Source organism: Pygocentrus nattereri, chromosome 15, assembly GCF_015220715.1.
Source record: "Pygocentrus nattereri isolate fPygNat1 chromosome 15, fPygNat1.pri, whole genome shotgun sequence".
NCBI lineage: Eukaryota > Metazoa > Chordata > Actinopteri > Characiformes > Serrasalmidae > Pygocentrus > Pygocentrus nattereri.
The window spans coordinates 37,396,972-37,418,272 of NC_051225.1; the positions used below are offsets into that span (position 1 = coordinate 37,396,972).

Sequence of the window (21,301 nt, forward strand, 5' to 3'; positions counted from 1 at the left end):
TGCAATATGCCTTGCAATATGTTAGAAAACGTACTGGTGGATTAAAGAAATCGGTGGCAAAAATATAATGAAGGCAAATGTTTAGTGTCCAAATTTTTTTCATTTGGAGCTACAAGGCTAATATCACTAATAAACACTAGAAGTCAATAGTCACCCAAATCATTTCTGCAAGTACATCCTCGAAAAAGCTGCTTAGATCACATCCAGCTCTTCATTAATGTTGCGCAGTCTTGTCAATACAGTGTGACTTAATGAGAACTATAAAAATAAAGTGTTCATTTTGGACTACTGGTGGCAAACTGGCGTCCTGCAGATTTGTTTCTATTTAGAAATAGACATCTTCAGTGTACACATTCAAGATTAATGGTTATTTACAAACAGAAACGACAGAATATAATCTGTTGTTTACATCTGCCTGCATAAAGTCAGAATGCTGTTTGAAACAGCCTGAAGTTCAACGTTTTGTTAATTTTATAACTCACAGTATGTCATGCTGTGCTCTGTACTACTACATAGACAAATCTGTGCAACCTTAGCGAAGACTTGAATATGGTTTAAGCCAGTTGAGAAAAGGGGGATGTATTTAAAGGAAAAATGTGGGTGACTATTGACTTCCTTTAAAGTAAAGAAGCAAAATTTGGGTGCAAAACATGTCGTGGCTTATCCACTGCATTTGAGTTAAGTGGATTATGTAAATGAGATGCTTTGTTAAGCCAGTTCTTTAATAAAGTGTTAAAAGATTAGCACAGGCAAACATTGTACTTTTTTGGGTTATGTCAAGGCCTCAATTTAGAAAAGAAAAAGAGCTACTGGACTGGGGGTTTTTCAGTACATCTTTATATATTAATCTCACATGCACAGACACAGAAAGAAGATCTGGCTCAGTGTTTAGGTCTCAAATGCAAAATCAACATCACACTGATGAAGATATGATGACAACAGTACATAATTCACTCACATATGACATATCCGACACGTCTTTCAGCAAGTCTTGACTGGGTTCTCTTTTAGTTATCCGATTCATCCGCTCGGGCAAGGGTCCAAAGCACAACCCACGTTGCAAAATGTTCTTCCACACGTTGTTTGTAGTAACATATTTCTACCAGAGAGGTCTCCAGATCTTACATAGTGTAGCTTTAACTGACACAGAGTTTCTACCAAGGTTGATAGAAAGTGAAAGAAAACTTACAGCCGAATAACAAGAGTCAGCCTGCAGCTTTTGTTGCCGATCGGTCAAAATTAACCCCTTCACAAACCATGCAGCAGGCCCAAAGTTTTACTACACACGTCTAAAACCTAAGATTAGCTCCATTAGTTTGCACTGAGGTCCCTATAGTATAGGGGTTAAACAAGGCTGCCGATAGCAGTATTAAAAAGCCAATATCACAAAAAGGATTCACAAACTGTATGTCGAGCAGCGCTAACCTGCGACCAGCTTTTGGCAGCTATATTAGGTATATCTAGTTATACCCCTAACCAATAAGGAGGCTGAAGGAGAACTGATCCATTCCAGCAGCTCTGCTGTCACCGCAGACTTCCACAGCGGCGGGGTCACGCAGGAGCCAGCATGTTCGAGGAAAAATGCAGCTGAGTAATTCTGAGAGGTGGCTGAAAAGGCCCTAAAGGTGAAGCGGGGGTTAACATGGGCTCCTGATGGCAGCTGCTCCACTTCTTTTTCGAACGCTTGGACCGGCACAGCCTTTGCCCTTTAGAATACAAAGGCCTACAGAACTACTGAGAACATGGTCTTTACTCGCTATCATTTGCCGGATGCATTAATAAATATAAAAAAATTGACTGCTCTGGACTGAGTGGAGGCAGCCAGACGACAGCTAATGCACTGGTGATAATAGCACACTGTTGTATCCAGTGAGAGGAAATCGTGCTGGACTGCTACTGAATACAGATAGCGACTCTAATAATACCTCTTACACGCACAACACACTGCTGCTCCCAAACTTTTCCGCTGCTCTTATTCCTTCTTTTAAAGGGATTTTTTTATTTTCCAGGTTGACTTATGACCTGTGTGTGGGTGTATATACTAGATTCTAATCTTCACATGACTACTTACAGTGCTATGGGAAAGCAATGCGCTTCACCTGATTTCTTCTATTTTTGCTAATTTGTTACATGTAAATGTTTCAGGTAATCCAACTATTTTTAACATAAGATTAAGACAATACAAATAAACACAAAGTGCAGCTTTTAAACGATCACTGTTTATTGAAGATAAAGATTTATTCAAAACCTGTATCACTCGTTGACCACGAGTAGTTGACCACTAAACGGATTAAAAATAATTGATTGTGCCGCCCTCAGCAGTAACAACTGCAATCAAACGTGTGATAAGACAACTTGTGGTAAGTCTTTCACATCACTGTGGAGGAATTCTCCCCCACTCTTCTTTGCAGAATTGTTTTAATTTGGCTACTTTTGAGGGTTTTCAAGCATGAACTGCCTGTTTAAAGTCTTGCCACAACATCTCAACTAGATTCAAGTCGCTCCAAAACCTTCACTTTCTTTCTTTTGAGCCATTCGGAGGTGGACTTGCCTGTGTGCTTCGGGTCATTGTCCTGCTGCATAGTTCAACTGTGCTTGAGCTTTAGGTCGCAAACTGATAAGCGGATATTCTCCTTCAGGGTTTTCTGATAGAGAGCATAATGCAGGCTTCCGTCAGTTATGACAAGTTAAGACAAGTGGTTGGGATAGTGTAGTGGTTAACACCTCTACCTTCTACACTGTAGACTGGGGTTCAATCCCCCACCTGGGCAAACACCCTACACTATACCAATAAGAGTCCTTGGGCAAGACTCCTAACACCGCCTTGGCCTACCTATGTGAAAAAAAAAAACAAAAAAACAAAAACAAATTGTAAGTGGCTCTGGATAAGAGTGCCAGCCAAATGCTCTAAATGTAAGTCGTCCAGGTCCTGCAGAAGCAAAGCAGTCCCAGACCATCACACTACCACCACCATGTTTCACTGTCGGTATGATGTCCTTATGTGGTGTTAGCTTTACGCCAGATGTAACAGAATTCATGCCTTCCAGAAGGTTCAACCACTGGCTGACCAGTCCAGAGAATATTATCCCAAAAGTCTGCAGTTTTTTAGATGTTTGTCTTTTGTGACCTCCTGGATAGTCATGAGTGCTCTCTTGGTAAAATTTTGGTAGGCCAGCCACTCCTGGGTAGATTCTCCACTGTTCCAAGTTTTCTCCATTTGTGGCTCTTACTGTGGTTCACTGGAGTTCCTGAGTCTAGCAATGGCTTTGTAACCCTTTCCAGAGTGGTAGATTTCAATGGCTTTGTCCCACAGGTCATGTCATCATGTGCTGCTTTTTTAGACGATCTAGCCTACTTCACATATTTTTTCAGTTAAAGGCTATGAAAACCCTTTTCTAATGACATATCTATACTACAAGTGCTTTGAGGTGGATACTTGAAGGCAGTTAGCTACCTTTACTGCAAGATAGCCAAATATCACATCTGTATTTATTAGCTTCAACATCAGTCACTACATAGCAATCAAGATTTCTGTGTTGGTGTTGGGGGACTCCTCCTAGAAGTATGGTGCATTTGCATAGTGAGAGAACATTACTAGATATAATTACAATACAATTGGGATACAGTGATGTGCTAAAGGCACAAAAAATAATAGGTTAAATGGATGGAATTTTCCTGCATTGACCTTTTGTACATGATGACTGAAAGATCACCTGTATTGTCAGAAATGAGCCCTCCAGAGGACCATGGAGAGGGGAGGAAAATATTAAGAGGCAAACTCTCTTGGCTTTTACTATCGTCAGCTCAGTGGATAACAGCTGTTCATCAAGCTGAAAATGAGTCACTGACCCAAACAGCCCACACTGAACATCATCCACTTACTGAGATTGTAAACTTGCATCATTTTAAACTGAGCCAGAGAGAATCTATAAAAGATCTATGACATCAGAAAGAAACAGGATGGTCAATACTGGGCTGGCCCTCAAAAAGTCATTCTGTGGAGAAACGCCCTGATCTAGAGATTAGTGAAAAAGCAAAAGTAAGAGGGTTCACAGCACAAATATACACTATTTACAAAACAAACTTGCTTCAGAAAGTGCTTCAGTTTGAGGCAAACATTCCAGCTGATAAGCAAAATAAACACCAGCCACAGCAGTGCATCAGGGTCATCTGGACAGACTCCAGGCCAGTGCAGATCAACATTGCTCACCTCATGTGTGGCCAGGACAGGAATGTTGTCACTGAACCGATTCTTGGCACACCAGAGACAGACCCATACAGAAGGTGGTTTAAAGTAGGCCAGAGATCTTCACAAACAATGTGTGGGTATTAGTCTCATTATATCCCATCACCTTTTAAACAAAGAGTTTTCAGAAAGTCTGAGCGATAGAAACTTCAAGCCAAAGCCACAATTTGCTAAAATTAAAATAATGAAGTGCTCGTGGCACAGATGTCCACACTAAGTGGTATCTTTAAGGGGAATTCCACCTGTTTTTCAAAAACATGTAAGTTCCCTAGTGGTTTTTGTTAGTAAATAAAGGGCTATATTTGTGTTGTAGTCATGGCAACCCCTTTTTCCTATCACCATCACTGTAAAGACATTGAGTTTCTACAATCAACCATTTCACACCAAGGCACTCTGAATCACTCTGTTCACATCTTATATCAATTTTTAACTATTAGTGTAGGGGTGTCAAACTCAGCCACTTAAAAGGCATTAAAAAAGGCAACAAATCTGTGGGCCAGAAAACCCATATGCCAAAAGGTCAACAGCAAAATATAAGCACCTCTAATAAACATCAAATATTGCATGTGAATTTATGGTATTTTAAAAATAAATAAATAAAATAGGCAACATTTTATTTGGATATTCCACTTTAGATGCATTGCAGATACTTCATTTACTGTCTATTTACTACTATATCTGCTAAATTGACCATTATTTTCTTTAACTCTAAACCTGCCCTAACCCTAACCCTACCCTTAACCTCAACCCAAAACCTAAACCCAACCTTCACCCTGGTCCTAGCCCTAACCCTGCTCCAAATCCTGTGCCTAACCCCACCACTGTTTAAAACTGAATTTCAACAGGTAGTTTAACAATTGAAACATCTGTAGATGATCTATAGGGGTCTGTAGTATACTGTCCAAATAAAGCAAGACCTATTGCTTTGCAGTGCATGCTGGGGACTGTTCAGCGCAATGTGAAATGAGCTCATATTAATAAAAAATCGAATTAATTTTGCGGGCCGGATGCCACAGGCCTGATCTGGTCTGTGGGTCTTGTGTTTGACACGTGGTATTTAGTGCTCCCTCTTTTATTACAGCTTCCATTCTTTTCTTAGTTTCTCAAAGAAATCTGCAGACACCCCTCCAAAGTTCAGTCGTAGAAGTTGCTTTCACAGTTGTTGATTTTGTCTACCAGGTCTTCCAGGTGGTTGTTAGGAGCTCCACTTTGTTTGTAGCTTTAAACCATTCCCCAGTTTTGGAAACTCCAGTTTATTTTTTCCATTTATTCTCCTTTGACCTTTCCCTTCATTATGCAAGTGGATTATCTTCTATCTAATCTCCTTAAAAATGTCTCCTGGAGAATGAATAAGTTGTGTTTAATAGCTGTTTTAACTGTAAATGATGGGCTTAAGGGTAGGATTTGGACATGGGTGAGCGTTGGGTTTAGGCTTTGGGGTGAGGTTAAGGTTCGGATTAGAGCAGGTTTAGAGTTAAAGGAATTCATTCTGAATTCAGTAGATATTTGCTGAATGTAACTTAAAAGTAAATGAAGCATCTACAAAACACAAAGTGTTACCAAGCCCCTGGCATCACTACAGAACTCCTGAAGAACCATCGTTTTAAGGGTGAAGGCAGCCCCCATGGCCTTCATGAGCATCCTATGCCCCATGCATGAAAATACAAATTAGATATACTTTATGTGTTGATGTTAAACAACCTATTCCAAACAATGTATACATTTTTTTAAATAGCTGTTTTTTTAAAGCTGTTGCAGCTCTCAGGAGTCCAATAATTAAAAACTGTGAATTCAGGAGGCTCCATTCCTGTCTTTTACTTTGGACCCTAGAATCACAAAATCCACCCCTGGTCTTAGCCCTGACAATCAAGAGCAGCAGTACATCATTTATCTGCATTAAATCGTCTGCACATTGACCATAATGGTAAAGGCTACTCATCTTGTACTTCACAAACTGAAATCTGGAAGAGTCAAGATAGAAAAAACATCTTTGGCCACCCTGTGGCTGTGAATAAGTCCTGAGTCATACTGAACCAAGCCCAGCAAAGCAATATACATGCAGCTGAGGAAACCAGTGCAATCAGAATGTGCTTAATAGCATTGCGTTTTTAGTGATTGGCAGCAGAAGGTTTTACTGACCCAGATAGAAGCCAATACTGCAGTAGACACTCTCATAGTCTTTGTCTGAAAGCTTGCAGCTAGTTCTGCCTGACGGGAGAAATAAACAGTTTTATGCAATGAGTGCCAGAGCCTATTTGATATGTCAGGGAGATACGGAAAGAGAGGGGAGGGGGAGAGAGAGAGAGAGAGAGAGAGAGAGCGAGAGAGAGAGAGAGCGAGAGAGAGAGCGAGAGCGAGAGAGAGCGAGAGAGAGAGCGAGAGAGAGAGCAGAGAGGATCCTGTCCAGCTGATTAGCAGTGCAGAGGGTGCACATCGGGAGCGTGTCTGTTTACAGCTGACCACAGTGAATGGCCACACTGTACCGTTCAATGAAAGAGCCTTTCAGGGCTCAACTCTACGAAAAAGAGAGAGGGAGACGATCGTGTCAAGAGGGAGCGAGAGAGAGTCCATATGGGGGGTGAATGCCTGTGGCGAGGGCAGATAAGTAATCTTTTCACCTTTGTCTGAAAGGAGGAAGTGGCGCTGAGCAACTCAGCTCATGAGCTGCTCAAAGGTGTGAAGCCCAAGTGAAGTGTATTATGAGGCAGCGCAAATGAAGTGCATAATGAGACCTGATTAAATGTACATGATTTGGAGGCAGTCCTAGTAGAGTACATTCTTAGGCAGCCCAGATAATGCACACTTTGAGGCAGCTCAAGTCTAAAGCCAGTTTAAAGTCAGTGTATGGTATTTTGAGGTGGTCCAAGTGGAGTGCACTTTAAGGCAGACCAAGGAGAGTCCAGCCTAGAGTCAGTGGATGGAATTGTGAGGTAGGCCAGGTGGAGTGCACTTTGAGACAACCTATGCGGCATGAATTTTGAGGCAGTCCAAGTGGAGTGTGCTTTAAGGCAGCCTAAGTGGAGTCCAGTCTAAAGCCAGTGGATGGTATTTTGAGGAGTGCACAGTGACACAAGTGGAGTGCACACAAATCAAAAAGTGTGAGGCAGCCCAAATCAAGTCCAGCTGAAGGAGAGTGAAGCGTATTTTTTAAGCAGTCCAAGTGGAGCGCACTCCGAGGTACTGTAAGTGCCTCCTATGCAGTGTGTACCTTCAGGCAGCCTAAGTGGAGTCCACCAAAGGAAGTGGAGGTGAAATGTATTGTGAGGCAGCCCAAACAGAGTGCAGGCTAAAGCCAGCGAATGGTATTTTCAGGTCCACTTTGTGGAGGTGCAAGTGGAGTGTGCTCTAAAACAGCCCAAGAAGAGCGCACTTTGAGGCAGCCCAAGTGGAGCGCGCTTTGAGGCAGCCCAAGTGCATGTCAAGACAGTGCAAGTGGAGTGTGCGCTGATGCAACCCAAATGCAATGAACTTGGGAGTATCCTATGTAGAATGAGGCTGGAGTCCACTTGAGGCAGCTCAAGTGTTGGATTTACTTCATTTAAATGTTTCACATGAATAAAACATTACTTTAACTGCCAAAAGTAAGTAAACTGAAAGATGAAGTTGTCCTGCTGCCATATATTTTAATAAAGTGGGAATTCTGTCTAGGGTGAGAAGTTCAGTCATCCGGGAAGGACTAGAGTAGAGCCGCTGCTTCTTCACGTCGAGAGGAGCCAGCTGAGGTGGTTCGGGCATCTGGTTAGGATGCGTCCTGGACGCCTCCCTCGGGAGGTGTCACAGGCAAGTCCACCTGGGAGGAGACCCCGGGGAAGACCCAGGACATGCTGGCATGACTATATCGCCCAGCTGGCCTGGGAGCGCCTCGGAATCCCCCCCGGAGAGCTAGTGGAAGTGGCTGGGGAAAGGGAGGTCTGGGCCTCATTGCTTAGGATGCTGCCCCCGCGACCCGAACCCCGGAGAAGCGGAAGATAATGGATGGATGGATGGATGGATGGATGGATGGATGGATGGAAGGATGGATGGATGGATGGATGGATGGATGGATGGATGGGAATTCTGTCGGTACACATTTTAATCAAATAAATCCATTTGCGCTTTTTTTAAGTACAAGTTTTTGTTCATGAGCTGCTCAAGATCGTAGAGTGAGCTCCAGCAGCGTTCACTGCGAAGCTCCATTCCTCTATTGCTCTTTGCTCCTGTCTTCTCCATTTCCTTTTCCCTCTCTCTACCAAACCTGGAGCAAAAAACCTGGCGGCAACACTGACACCACATGTGGGATTCATTAAGACTCATTTCAAAATGATTTCACTACACTCAGGGGTGTTACTTTATTAAAGCAACGTATTTGTCTGTTGCACTGATTTAGGGCTTTATCTGTAAAAATTGCAATAACAAGCAGCTGCGTGCCGGAGCTCCGAGCGGCAGGGTCGGAATGAAAACGACTGGAATATCAAAGATTAACAGGTTAATGGCAACGGTCAAGAGCGAAGGTAAGAGTTCAGTTGGAGATAATAAACAAATTCCAGCCATATTTCATCACGGGTAAAAAATAAACAAATAAATAAACACAAGCAAGTAACTGTGAAAATAAACAACTGACAGCTAATTACATGCCAATCATAATTACACTTGGGGGGAAAAAAAGCACACTTGTTCATTAAAATCTTAATTATGATGCCCCTGTCTAAACAGCCTCTTAAGATGTAGCACTTCTTTAATAAGCGGAGACTAAACCTGCTTTAATACATGATGGTATCAATGCTGAAAATCTCATGCTCGCAAATGTGCTCCAGTTCACCGAAACTGGCCTCAAATATGCCCAGAAAATGAGAGAGCCTGTGAAATCGAGAGGGGAACACAGAACCACCTCGATGTAAACCCAAGATAATGTCAATCTCCTGCACGGCTCACGTTTCACACAGCCTAATACAAATAAACCCAATCAGTGGATTTCTTTTCAGGACGGAGCAACGGGCCGTGACTTTAGGAGGTTCACAGAGAGCCTTCAATTTAAAAAATCTGTACTAATAGCCATATTAATTACATTTATTTCTTTTCCCCTCTGTGGCAGTTAAAGCGTCCCCTCTGTTACAGTTAAAAGTTTCCATTGCCATATCATGGAAATGCAAATTTTTCTTTTTTCCCCAAATCATGTGAAAGTTTAATGTAGTGTGTAGACAACAGCTCAGTCCATACGATCAAAACATGAGAACAAAACCCATTTATAACCACTACTTTTTCAAAAATGAACAAATTTACATACCTACATATATGTATATAAAATGGATTAAGATAAATGACGCAAAACGACTTGGAAAAAACTCCGGTTCCATTGACTTACATTGAAAGTAAAGTATGTTTTTTTCCTTCTGCTGTAAAGTTCTCTTTTTGGAGATACAAGGTTTTGTTCCGACAGCAGAGATATATAGATATATATTACATTCCCTCCTGCCAGCTTGCTTTGCTTTTGTTTCAATTGTACTTGTTAAAAGAGCTCAGACTAGAGGAGTTTGGAGGCGGGGTTTATCCTTGTTAGTGGTGGATTCTGACGCAACTCAGCACTTGCTATGAAAGAATGCATTGTCACATGTATTGTCCTCACATTGTTGGCACCCTTTAAAGATTCAGAGCCCCCCCACCTCTTAAATCCTAGTTTAACCCCTGCCCTACCTATTCCTGCAGCTCGGCGTGTGGAGCCAGCCTGTGTTTTACGTGTCTCAGCTGTTCAAACAGGCCGTAGCTCAAACTCTCTATGGCTACAAAACAGCAAACGCTCTCAAATCACAGCCTCACACCTCTGTAACACACACACACACACATACACCCACACACACACTTCTGACTAGCATATGTGGAGTGCCGGCCAGCGATGACAAAAGAATCAGGACCGTTCTCAGCTGGCCTAATCGCCTCTGAGTGAGCACATTTCTCTGTTTCTCCGCTGGCCGCATGCAAAGCTCCAATATAGACACTCCCCACAGCTCCGGTCACTGCAGGAGCTGCCCATTCCACAAACCCTGCAGCAACACTGCAGGCAGCTAACTAACCACAGCCTGGGCTTTGGTATGAAATATAAAAGCAATTTCAAAAGGTGATGAAAGCTCAATTTCCTTTTAAATCTTTTTGCATAAACCTTTAAAGTATTAATAGCTCGTAGTTATCACGGAATTTTTCTTTTTTTTGACATGGAAGAGTTTGATGTAGTCTGTAAAAACTCTGTTATAGAAACTAAGCTGCACCAGCCCATTTGGAAGTCACTGTTTTTGTGATATCACAAAACCATTTGCTTGTTTACTCCTTTAGCCCCACCCACCCACGGTGAAGCTTTGGAATGAGGCAGCCAATCAGAACAGGGCTTATTTACATATATCAGCCCTAAATGCACAGTAATAAAAGCAGCGTGTTAAATTCTAAGATATAGAAGTTGGAAAATAATCTTATGACAATGAATGATGACCACACAAACATCGTAACTGGAGCTCAGGGAAAACAAATACAAGACACCTGTCGGATGTGCGGGCCCTTAGACCCTCACAAAGCCTCATTTTATAATACAATAAATTAAGTTAAATCTGAAATTTGAGATAAAACAGTGACAGCATGCAAACTTGAAATAAAATGTTTGTCTTTTAGAATTAGTGGCAATACTAGGCCAAAAAGACTGAGAATTTATTAGATAAGCCTTTAGAAATAACAAAAACATTAGCCTAATTGTCGAAAATAGCCCTAAAACAGGCCAGCGTCCCAGTTTAGCAAACAAAAGCTCCGTCTTTATCTGAAGGGAGCTGAACTTTCAGGTTGGAACTCCAGCATAAACCCCAGCTTTACAGTCCACCTTCGCTGCACATTTTAGTGTTCTCTTGCTAAGCTATACCTGCATTAACCCATGAAGTGTTTGATAATGAGCTGAGGAGTCAAATCAGGGGGTCTTAGAGAAGAGAAAACATCTTTTTGAGGAACTGAGAATGAAAAGTGCTCATCATCAGTCTGTCAGTATTCACCAGTCGCATAAACAAGCCAATATTAGCTGCTCAAATGAGGCTTAGGGTGAACGAGGCTTCAAGGGTTCTTTAGTAAATAAAATAGTTATATATAGAACTATGAACACTCTAAGAGCTCTTTGCATGCAAAATATTCTTTGCATATTTTCGAAAAAGGGTTCTATATGGCACTCAAAAGGGTTCTTCTGTTGTTACAAGCTTGACATCATAGCAATAGAAAAACCTTTTCAGAACCATTTTCAAAAAAGATTTCATACAGAACCATCTACAGCATATTTCCATTAATCTGAAGAACCCTTTCATGATGCAAAGAACCATTTAATCATGCAAAAGGGTCTTAGACTCTTTGTGGTTCTATATAGACCCATTTTCTTTACTAAAGGGCCTTTAAGGAATCATCTTAACCCCAATGTTAAGAAGAGCTATTTGGTTCTGTTTCAACAAAAGCCAAACCATCTTGGAAGCCACAAACGTTTATGTCCTTTTCATGGGTGTAACATTTTACCACCTTGGTAGTAATTATGTCCTAGTATGTATTATTGTACTAGTATAGGCTAAAAGGCATGATATAAATAAAAACGTTCCTCGCTTTGAGCTTTAGCTCAGCTATACCTGCTTTTCTCGTATCTCCAGCAGGAAACTGTTCCAGAAATGCAGAAGTTTCTTGTAAAATGTCTCTCAGTGTTCGACATTTTGATGGTTGACAGTTGATCCTTGCAGATTAAACATATCAGGAAAACAGCTTTAGTGCATATAAATGCACATTAATCTCTCTATTAATCTCTAAATTCATGATATTCTTTTCTTTGTCTTTTCATTAGCTGCCAGCTAGGTGAGACTGTAGTCTGCGTTGCCATGGGATCAGCAGTCTGTGTGCCAGTCTTTGGAGTTAAAGGTTGAATTAGCAGTTATGTATTAACTCCAGCTTTTAAGATCCTTTAGTGTTAAAACTGTGTTAGAATCATCAGCAGAGATTTATATTACCACAAAGGAGGATTATTGAAGCCACAACAGGGCAGTAAAAGAGTCGCATGTGGCTTCGGTGCTGTGTGTTGCCGACCCCTGGAGTAGAGGACAGAACTTGACAAGGCCAAATGTAGGTATTGTGATATAAACCGAGTCTGTTCTACAGTTTCTCATTAGGCTGAATGAATAACCGACTCTAAATGTAGGTATTGTGATATAAACCGAGTCTGTTCTACAGTTTCTCATTAGGCTGAATGAATAACCGACTCTAAATGTAGGTATTGTGATATAAACCGAGTCCGTTCTACAGTTTCTCATTAGGCTGAATGAATAACCGACTCTAAATGTAGGTATTGTGATATAAACCGAGTCCGTTCTACAGTTTCTCATTAGGCTGAATGAATAACCGACTCTAAATGTAGGTATTGTGATATAAACCGAGTCTGTTCTACAGTTTCTCATTAGGCTGAATGAATAACCGACTCTAAATGTAGGTATTGTGATATAAACCGAGTCCGTTCTACAGTTTCTCATTAGACTGAATGAATAACCGACTCTAAATGTAGGTATTGTGATATAAACCGAGTCCGTTCTACAGTTTCTCATTAGGCTGAATGAATAACCGACTCTAAATGTAGGTATTGTGATATAAACCGAGTCCGTTCTACAGTTTCTCGTTAGACTGAATGAATAACCGACTCTAAATGTAGGTATTGTGATATAAACCGAGTCCGTTCTACAATTTCTCATTAGACTGAATGAATAACCGACTCTAAATGTAGGTATTGTGATATAAACCGAGTCCGTTCTACAGTTTCTCATTAGACTGAATGAATAACCGACTCTAAATGTAGGTATTGTGATATAAACCGAGTCCGTTCTACAGTTTCTCATTAGACTGAATGAATAACCGACTCTAAATGTAGGTATTGTGATATAAACCGAGTCTGTTCTACAGTTTCTCATTAGACTGAATGAATAACCGACTCTAAATGTAGGTATTGTGATATAAACCGAGTCTGTTCTACAGTTTCTCATTAGACTGAATGAATAACCGGCTCTAAATGTAGGTATTGTGATATAAATTGAGTCCGTTCTACAGTTTCTCATTAGGCTGAATGAATAACCGGCTCTAAATGTAGGTATTGTGATATAAACCGAGTCTGTTCTACAGTTTCTCATTAGACTGAATGAATAACCGGCTCTAAATGTAGGTATTGTGATATAAACCGAGTCCGTTCTACAGTTTCTCATTAGACTGAATGAATAACCGGCTCTAAATGTAGGTATTGTGATATAAACCGAGTCCGTTCTACAGTTTCTCGTTAGGCTGAATGAATAACCGACTCTAAATGTAGGTATTGTGATATAAACCGAGTCCGTTCTACAGTTTCTCATTAGACTGAATGAATGACTCACTTCAATTATGTTCCACTTAGCTCTGCCCACTCACGTTATAAGGGATGTTTCAGCCCAGACTGCTTGCTTAATGAGTCCCATTTAAGCCAGCCATTCAAAAAACAGAGCTCATTTACACATATCAGTCTTAAAGACACAGTAACAGCAGGTGTCAATTTAACACATTATCTAATGCCACATTGTCTGAATTCAATGTATCTATTGACTGTGAGGGGACATTGATGCAGGCAGGTACTGAGGCTGTTCCACTTCATGCATTGTCTGGTGTAAGACAACTTCGGTTATAAAAGAAAGACTCAAGTCAAGCCCTAAACAACATAAAGGTCCTTCAAAACAGGTTACACAATGAAAAGCAATCAGGCATGGAGATGATCCAACATCTGCTCACCATAATCCACAGAGCAAGCCAAGCATGAATTGACGTTTCAGAATCCTCTCTGCCCTGATTTGCTATTGTCAACTTGTGCGCTCGAGTCAACCGTCAACCTCCCACTTTCTCCTTAAATGGCATTTCTGACAGAAAGCCTCTGAGAGGATTTCAGGAAGAAGAAGCACTGGCTGTCTCAGCAGAAGAACAGAATGGATCTTGCTTGCTCTCCTAAGATATGCATTAAGGAGAGAAATGATTTATGTAGCTGACAGAAAGCAACAGTTTTAAATGAGCGCAGCGACTCAGCAGAGCATTTATACATCAGTGCGCGGAATACCCTGTATATATTAACTAAGACTGCTGCTCATTGATTCTTCCTTCTGAAATGAAGGGTATTACGAGGGACTTTGACGCAGTAACAACCTCTACTCTTCTGGGAAGGCCTTACACTAGATGTTGGAACATTGCTGTGAGGATTTGATTGAGCATTAGTAGAGGTGATGTTGGACGGTCAGTTCTGGATCACTCCAGCTCATCCCAAAGGTTTGGATGGAGCATCACTCCAGAGAACACAGTTCCACTGCTCCACAGCCCAATGCTGGGGGGCTTTATACCCCTCTAGCCCACGCTTGGTATTGTGCGTGGTGACGTAGGCTCATGTGCAGCTGCTCCAGAGCCATTCTATTGGTCAATTCTATGGAGACTATACAAGTCTGACATGGTTGAGAAACACAATGATTAGAAATGCGAAAAATGATTGATTCTTTGATGCTGTGATTCTCAGTTAACTGACAAAACATCATAACCAGACTTTTATACATGCTCTACATTTAGGCTCTGCCAAAGCCATTATACAGTGGAGACATTAGCAGCTTGAAGTAGAAACAAATGCAGGATCTCACTGATGAACCCATGTTTGGGGTCACAAATTGGTCCCAATTTTCATTTAAATGAAATAAAAGGCTTGAAACCTCAATAAACATGAGGCTTTGTAAGAACGGAACAGCTCAAGAGATCGCTATCCGGCTAACAGGCTAAAACAGCAACATTCTGAGTTAGACTTTAAGTTTAAAAATGTATTGAAGGATTAACTGTAAAACTGCAACATACAAAGTAAGAAATATGTCACCAGAATGTCCATTAAAATTTTCAAATGTCCACATTTTGGCTAGAACTGCTATAACTAGTATTGAAACCAGTCTGGGGAAAGTCAAAGTCCAGCAGCATTAGCTTGGTTCTAACATTGAAAACCTAATTGAAGTGCTATCAAGAGTTAACGACAGTGTTGTTTGGATAAAAAGACATTTCATAAAGTAGAAGTTTGTACATTAAAGCTGGTATATACAGACACACGTTTTAACGCACAATTACTGTTACCTCATATCTCCACTTTTGTTTTATCAGCTTTTGACATAATTTGAAAATACCTGTAAGCCGTTACATTGTGTGTAAATTTCATGATGACTGGACCAAAAGAAACCAAAATTAGACTGAAAAAATTCTGGTTCCATTGAATTACATTAAAAGTAAAGTATATTTTTCCCTCTCCTGTAAATTTATCACTCGCAACGTTTTGTTCCGATGGCAGCAAAATATACAGCTGTTTTAGGTTATTTTGATTTATTGTGTCACATTTCAGAGAATCTACTGGGTACGGACATTAGCTAAAGAACAACTGTGAAGACCAAATTGAGATTTAGATCAATTATAGACAGCCTGTAAATAACAACAATAACAACAACAACAACCTCTGTACAGTAACTACATAAACTGCATAGTAAGAAGGAGGATAGCAGCTTTTCATAGGATCATTTTATTTTATACATTTATTTTTACCAATTATTTGTTTTAACGCATTTATTCTTATAGAAAGATGAACAACAAAAATCATAAGCCTCATATTGGCAATGTTATATTTTCACCATGTGGTCCATGTCTAAGCTATAAAAGGCACTGTTCCTTAGCATGTCAGCATTTGATAAAGTCTGCAGATCCAATATCTACACACACACACACACACACACACACACACACATACAGGAAGGAACGCTCCTTCAAAGCTGCAGAGCGGAAAAGGAAATCCTTCCACTCCAAACACAAACTTGGCCACAGGTGTATCTCATCAAAAACTGTCCAGTAGGTGTGAACGTAGGAAGCCTGTGTTGTTGGAGGTTAAAGAGTGAAGCAGCTCTCAAACAGAAAAAGCAGGACACCTGTTTCATTCATCTTCAGGCAGCCCTTCATACGCTCATAAATCAGGAAAAATGTTTGGCCCTCTGAACAAATATTATTGCTAAAGATTACTGCAAAGAGCCCCCCGAAAAAAAAGAAGGCCTAAAAAATTCACATAAAAGTTTCAATTTAGGCTAAAACGGTTCTCGGTTAGATGGATGACTGGTGGGTCAGCGGGTCAGTTAAATGCTTGTAGATGGATTAGGATGGCCAAACTCACAGTATGGACTTTCTCAAGGGCCAGAGGACTTTCTAAACTGCCTCTCTGTTAAAAAGCCCTGCAAAAAGCGAAAAAAGAAGGGCCAGTCGTCATGCGCTCAGACACGGTGTCTGAAATTCTGAGTGACATTAGCCAAATGCTTGGGAATCCACAGCAGTGGAAAAGATGACTGCGACGAAGGTCTCCAACAGAAACTCAATCCAGCGCTGCTTCTCGGGCCCATTCTGCTGACACCAGACAGGCTGCGACAATGAGCTGGTTAGCCAATATCATTATGGATAATGCTGTTTACTTAAAGAGGAATTCCACCATTTTTTTAAAATTCGGCATAATTCAGTGGTTGGGATGTAAACAGAGTCATTCAGAGTGGTTTGGTGTGAGATGGTTGATTGTACAGACTCTCAGATTTCTTTGTAGTGATAGGAACCAGGAGTTAAAATGCCCCCAAGATAACGTGTCTACTACATCTTAGCCAGGAACGAATTTTGGGCCAATACCATCTCAAGACTATTGTAAAACAACGTCTCAGACAACAGGCTGTGAATGCATAACAATTACCTGTAATAACGTTCTGTGGGGGAGCTTTTAGACGTGGACGTCTGGTTCCTATCACCACCACTGTGAACAGTTCTGACTCGGTAAGTTTCTCTAGAACAGAGGATTTCACACCAAACCACTCTGAACGACTCTGTTTACATCTTAACCGTGTAGTTATGCAGTGAATTTTGAAAAATAGTGGAATTCCCCTTCAAGTAAAGATGCTCTGTAAGGTCCTGTCCTACAGGATGCATAGGTGGCTTATAATGTTTTATTGCACCATAAAAAACAAACGATGCCACTGTTCCTTTTCTGATTCGTTGCTGAAGAACTTGAGTATCAGCCAGTAAGAGTCCAGTTTTTCTTTTTTTTAAATGTTAACCACAATAAGTGCTTTGCTTTCTTCAGGGTTCAAATTATAATTCAGGCTTAAAAAGAAAAATTAGGAAATGCATATTGTTACTGTAATATTAAAGCCCGGGTATTTTTTAAAGTGCTCACATCATGGAAAACTGTATTTTCCTTGTGTGTTTTGATTCCACTGCTTTTGTGATGTCACTAAAGCTTGTTTATATATATATATATATATATATATATATATATATATATATATATATATATATATATACACATATCTCTTCAGCATACAGCTGTTCAACCTTGCCTTCTCACACTGAAGTTATACAGAGTGTTTTAGACCAGACTGCGTAATACTTGGCAGCCAATCAGAACAAAGTAATTTACATATATCAGTCTTAAAGGCACAGTAACAAAAGCGGCATGTTTAATGCTGGAGGATAACGAGATGGTGGAAAATGGTTATTTGAAAAAGGAATTATGACGGATTTTGTACAGAAACCTACACAAACACTGTGTATGAGAAACTGAAATGCTAGAAAAATGTAGGGTATGGGCCCTTTAATACCATTTGAAAACATAAGCTGCCATTTACACTTTATGAGGACTGAGAACTTTGATACATTAACATATATTCCATTTTTCCCCTCCTATAAAGTCACTGTTAATAATTACTGACAATTAACGATAAAGTATATATGATAATGCTTCTGGCCACTGTGTCCAGGCCTACACCACTACCTGCTCCTGTTTCTGCCCACCATCCTTCTGTCCTTCCGTTCTATCCAGCCACACTCGCTTCAGGTACACAAAGAAACGCGTCGGGTTTCAGCTGCTATTTCCGTACACACACCCACCGGCGTCGGACAAAGGGGATCTGGCCATTCCGTCCGGCAGCTCCATGGTGCAAATTGCCATTACGGAGTGGCCCTCGGCTGCCTATTGTCACGGATTAGGCCTGCATTCATGTGCATGCCAACTCTTCCATTAAGCTCCCCTCTACACTCTATATATAACTGGCACCAGTGTCCTGTGTCGTATAAAAAGAGACGACATTCAACTGGTCTTCTTCTGAACACGGTGGGCTAGAAGCTCTATTTAGAAATCTGCATTCAGGGTAGCAGTAGGAATCCAGAATGAGCTTTCAGGCTGCCTTTGGTGAAGTGTTGTCAGTCAATACTGTGATTTAAAGAGAAATCAGATGTGGAAATTGCTTTGAAATGTGAGGCATCACTGTCAAGCCACTTTCATGGAATAATAATTCATATTTTATAACATTTTTCACTGCAAGGCCCGACGCTGCATAGCATCGCATTATATGATGTTTTGATGGAAAACTGGAAAACCTCTGATTCTTATACAGATAAAATATTATATGATCAACCACAAAAGTTTTAAAGGGTCTATATCAGAGAAGACTAAAATCTGAAGCTTCATTTTTTTCCATCATTGAAGATTCATTTAAGGTCCCCTGCAGTCATGTCACAACAAATGTCACACAAACGTGAAAACTAAGCTGCAAAAACATCCAATTGAAATGACCAGTCTTTGCGATGTCACAAAAAACAGCACATTTGCATATATCTGCTCATTCAGCCCACAGCAGTTCACCCCCAGTTATGACCGTTTATGGTGCATAAATCAGGGGACAAAATTAAGTCCAAAAAAAGTGAGACACTGGCACTTTAAGTAGTTCAGTGATCACAAAAGACTGTATGGGAGATGAAATATGACTTTGCTGGAGGAATCCACTCAACAATAGAAACTCACACATATGCAGGAGATGTGAATTAATTACATGCCCTCAATTCATGCAATATGATGGGAAAACGCATAATTCATTACGTACTGCACTCAATGTAGCACCCAAAAGGCAAACGTCTGAGAAATGTGATAATTTCTCATGCCTAAAGTGTTAAAGCGGTTGCTACAGAGACAGCAGCCTGCAATGAAGTGATGCAATTCTACATATCTTAGTCAACTAATTATCGTAGTGTCGTCTGCCACACATATTAAAGGAAACCTCCATCATTTTTCAAGCTAGTCTCCAGTGGTGGACAGTATGTAAGTAAATGTAATTTGTTACTGTACTTAAGTAGTTTTTTCGTGTGTCTGTACTTTACTTAAGTATTTCACAACACTTCAAAGTCAAATATCTAATACTGTCTAATACCTTTCACTCCACTACATTATCCAAAATCGGTCGCTCCTTTTGCTTTATGTGGGTATAAAAAATAACATGTCAAAACGAAAGAAGCGTGAGGAAAGAACACCAATCAGGGCAAAGCGGTCACCTTGTTTTGAGCTTATTTCGACCTGTTGGACACACCGTCTCAACGTCGCAGCAGCAATGTAAAATTTTTAGAGTATCTATTCCAACAAAAATGATGGAACTAACCTAACTTTGTGTAAATAGACCCTCGGTTCCACCTGATGGAAATTGTTTACCTTCAGTGTTTTGTGCTTATGATCATTTTGACAGACATCAGTGACAGACCTATTAATATCATTCTATTAAAAATTGGTTTCAAATGAGTTGATAAAGCAAGAGTCTTGTTACAAAAACAGTGACAGGACATTAGAGTCATAATCTTTTAGTACTTTACATTTGAAGGCAATTACTTTTGTACTATTACTCAAATGGAGCTCTAAACGGAGGACTTTATTATATAATATTTGACCTTGGTTATCTCTACTTTAACTCGAGTACATGATTTGTGTACTTTGTCCACCACTGCTAGTCTCTATCAGTTGTATCAGTAAAGTACAGTCGACTACCACAGAGAATCACTCTGGCACATTTCCCTGTACTAAGTAAAAAACTGTAAAACCCTTTGACTCAAAAAGCATTCATAATAGAAGCCGGTGAGCAGACGCTGAAATACCTTCCCAATGGTTTCTATTATAAATGAGTGTTGAGTGTTTTTACTGTTCTTCTCTAAGTACAAGAAATAACTGACTGGCAATCAGTCGTATCACTGTTGTCGGAACAAAACCTCCAAAACTTTACAGGGGAAGCGAAAAACCTACTTTCCTTTTAATGTAAGTCAATGGAACCAGACGTTTTTCCTATTCATTTTGGATCGTTTCTTTTGGTCCATTCATCATGATATTTACACATAATATATAGGACCACAGGCACTTTCAAATCATGCCAAAAACTGAAAAACAACAAAAATAGAGATACAAGGTTTTCCGACAGCAGCAATGTGCTACAGATGTGGCAAATAGAGAGTAGGTTGAAAAATAGTGGAGTATTCCTTTAAAATTTAATCCAGATTTTACCACTGAATATGATGAATAATTTACCAATAATCATAGCTCACAGCTAAAGCCACTCGTACCTGAATCCCAGAGGTCACCAGTGTGAGAACAGTGCTGATCTGCCAAACCAAAAGCTCCATGTTGAAGAAGCCGCTCCGCTCCGGAGGCCTCAGAAGTACGCTGTGATATCAGCCTGCGATAAAGAGATGCACTGTCAGTTTGGAAGAGATGTGAAGCGACCTACATCATGCCACCAAAATAGATCCACCTTTACTCCCCCAGAGCTACCCATCCAGAACACAACTGTACGTCCATATAATCCCTCATATCCAGAATGTACATGCAGATATATTCAGAGCGATGCCGAAGAAGCACTTATAGTTCCATATAGAACCTTAAAATGGGGGGTTTAGTTAAGCTTGTCAAAAAACACTCTTATTGTTAGGGGTGTTTGTTTGTTTGTTTATTTATTGACTGATTGATTGTCATATTTTACCAGTTTATTTGTCTGGGACAGTAAACATTATAAACAATACCAAGAGAACTGTGAAGAGTCCAAGCCAGATGTGAAGCCCTTTCCCATCAGGTAGTCTTTTGCAGCACCACATCAAAATTTTGACTTAGTTTCTCATAATAATGACATTGTAAAATGACTTAATATCTCAGAGGAATTACCTTTTTTCTTGGAA

At 40.3% G+C, this 21,301-nt stretch overlaps 1 protein-coding gene across 3 annotated transcripts in view; it reads right to left on the reverse strand.

Moving 5' to 3' along the window:
* The window catches only part of adamtsl3 (ADAMTS-like 3), a 274,633-nt gene that overhangs the window by 249,445 nt on the left and 3,887 nt on the right, over nt 1-21,301 (reverse strand). For all 3 annotated transcript variants that reach the window (XM_037545502.1, XM_037545501.1, XM_037545503.1), the window contains exon 2: nt 20,693-20,805. In XM_037545502.1, the coding sequence (XP_037401399.1) occupies nt 20,693-20,752 (60 nt within the window). In that variant the 5' untranslated portion in view covers nt 20,753-20,805. The remainder of the gene's footprint in view (nt 1-20,692; nt 20,806-21,301) is intronic.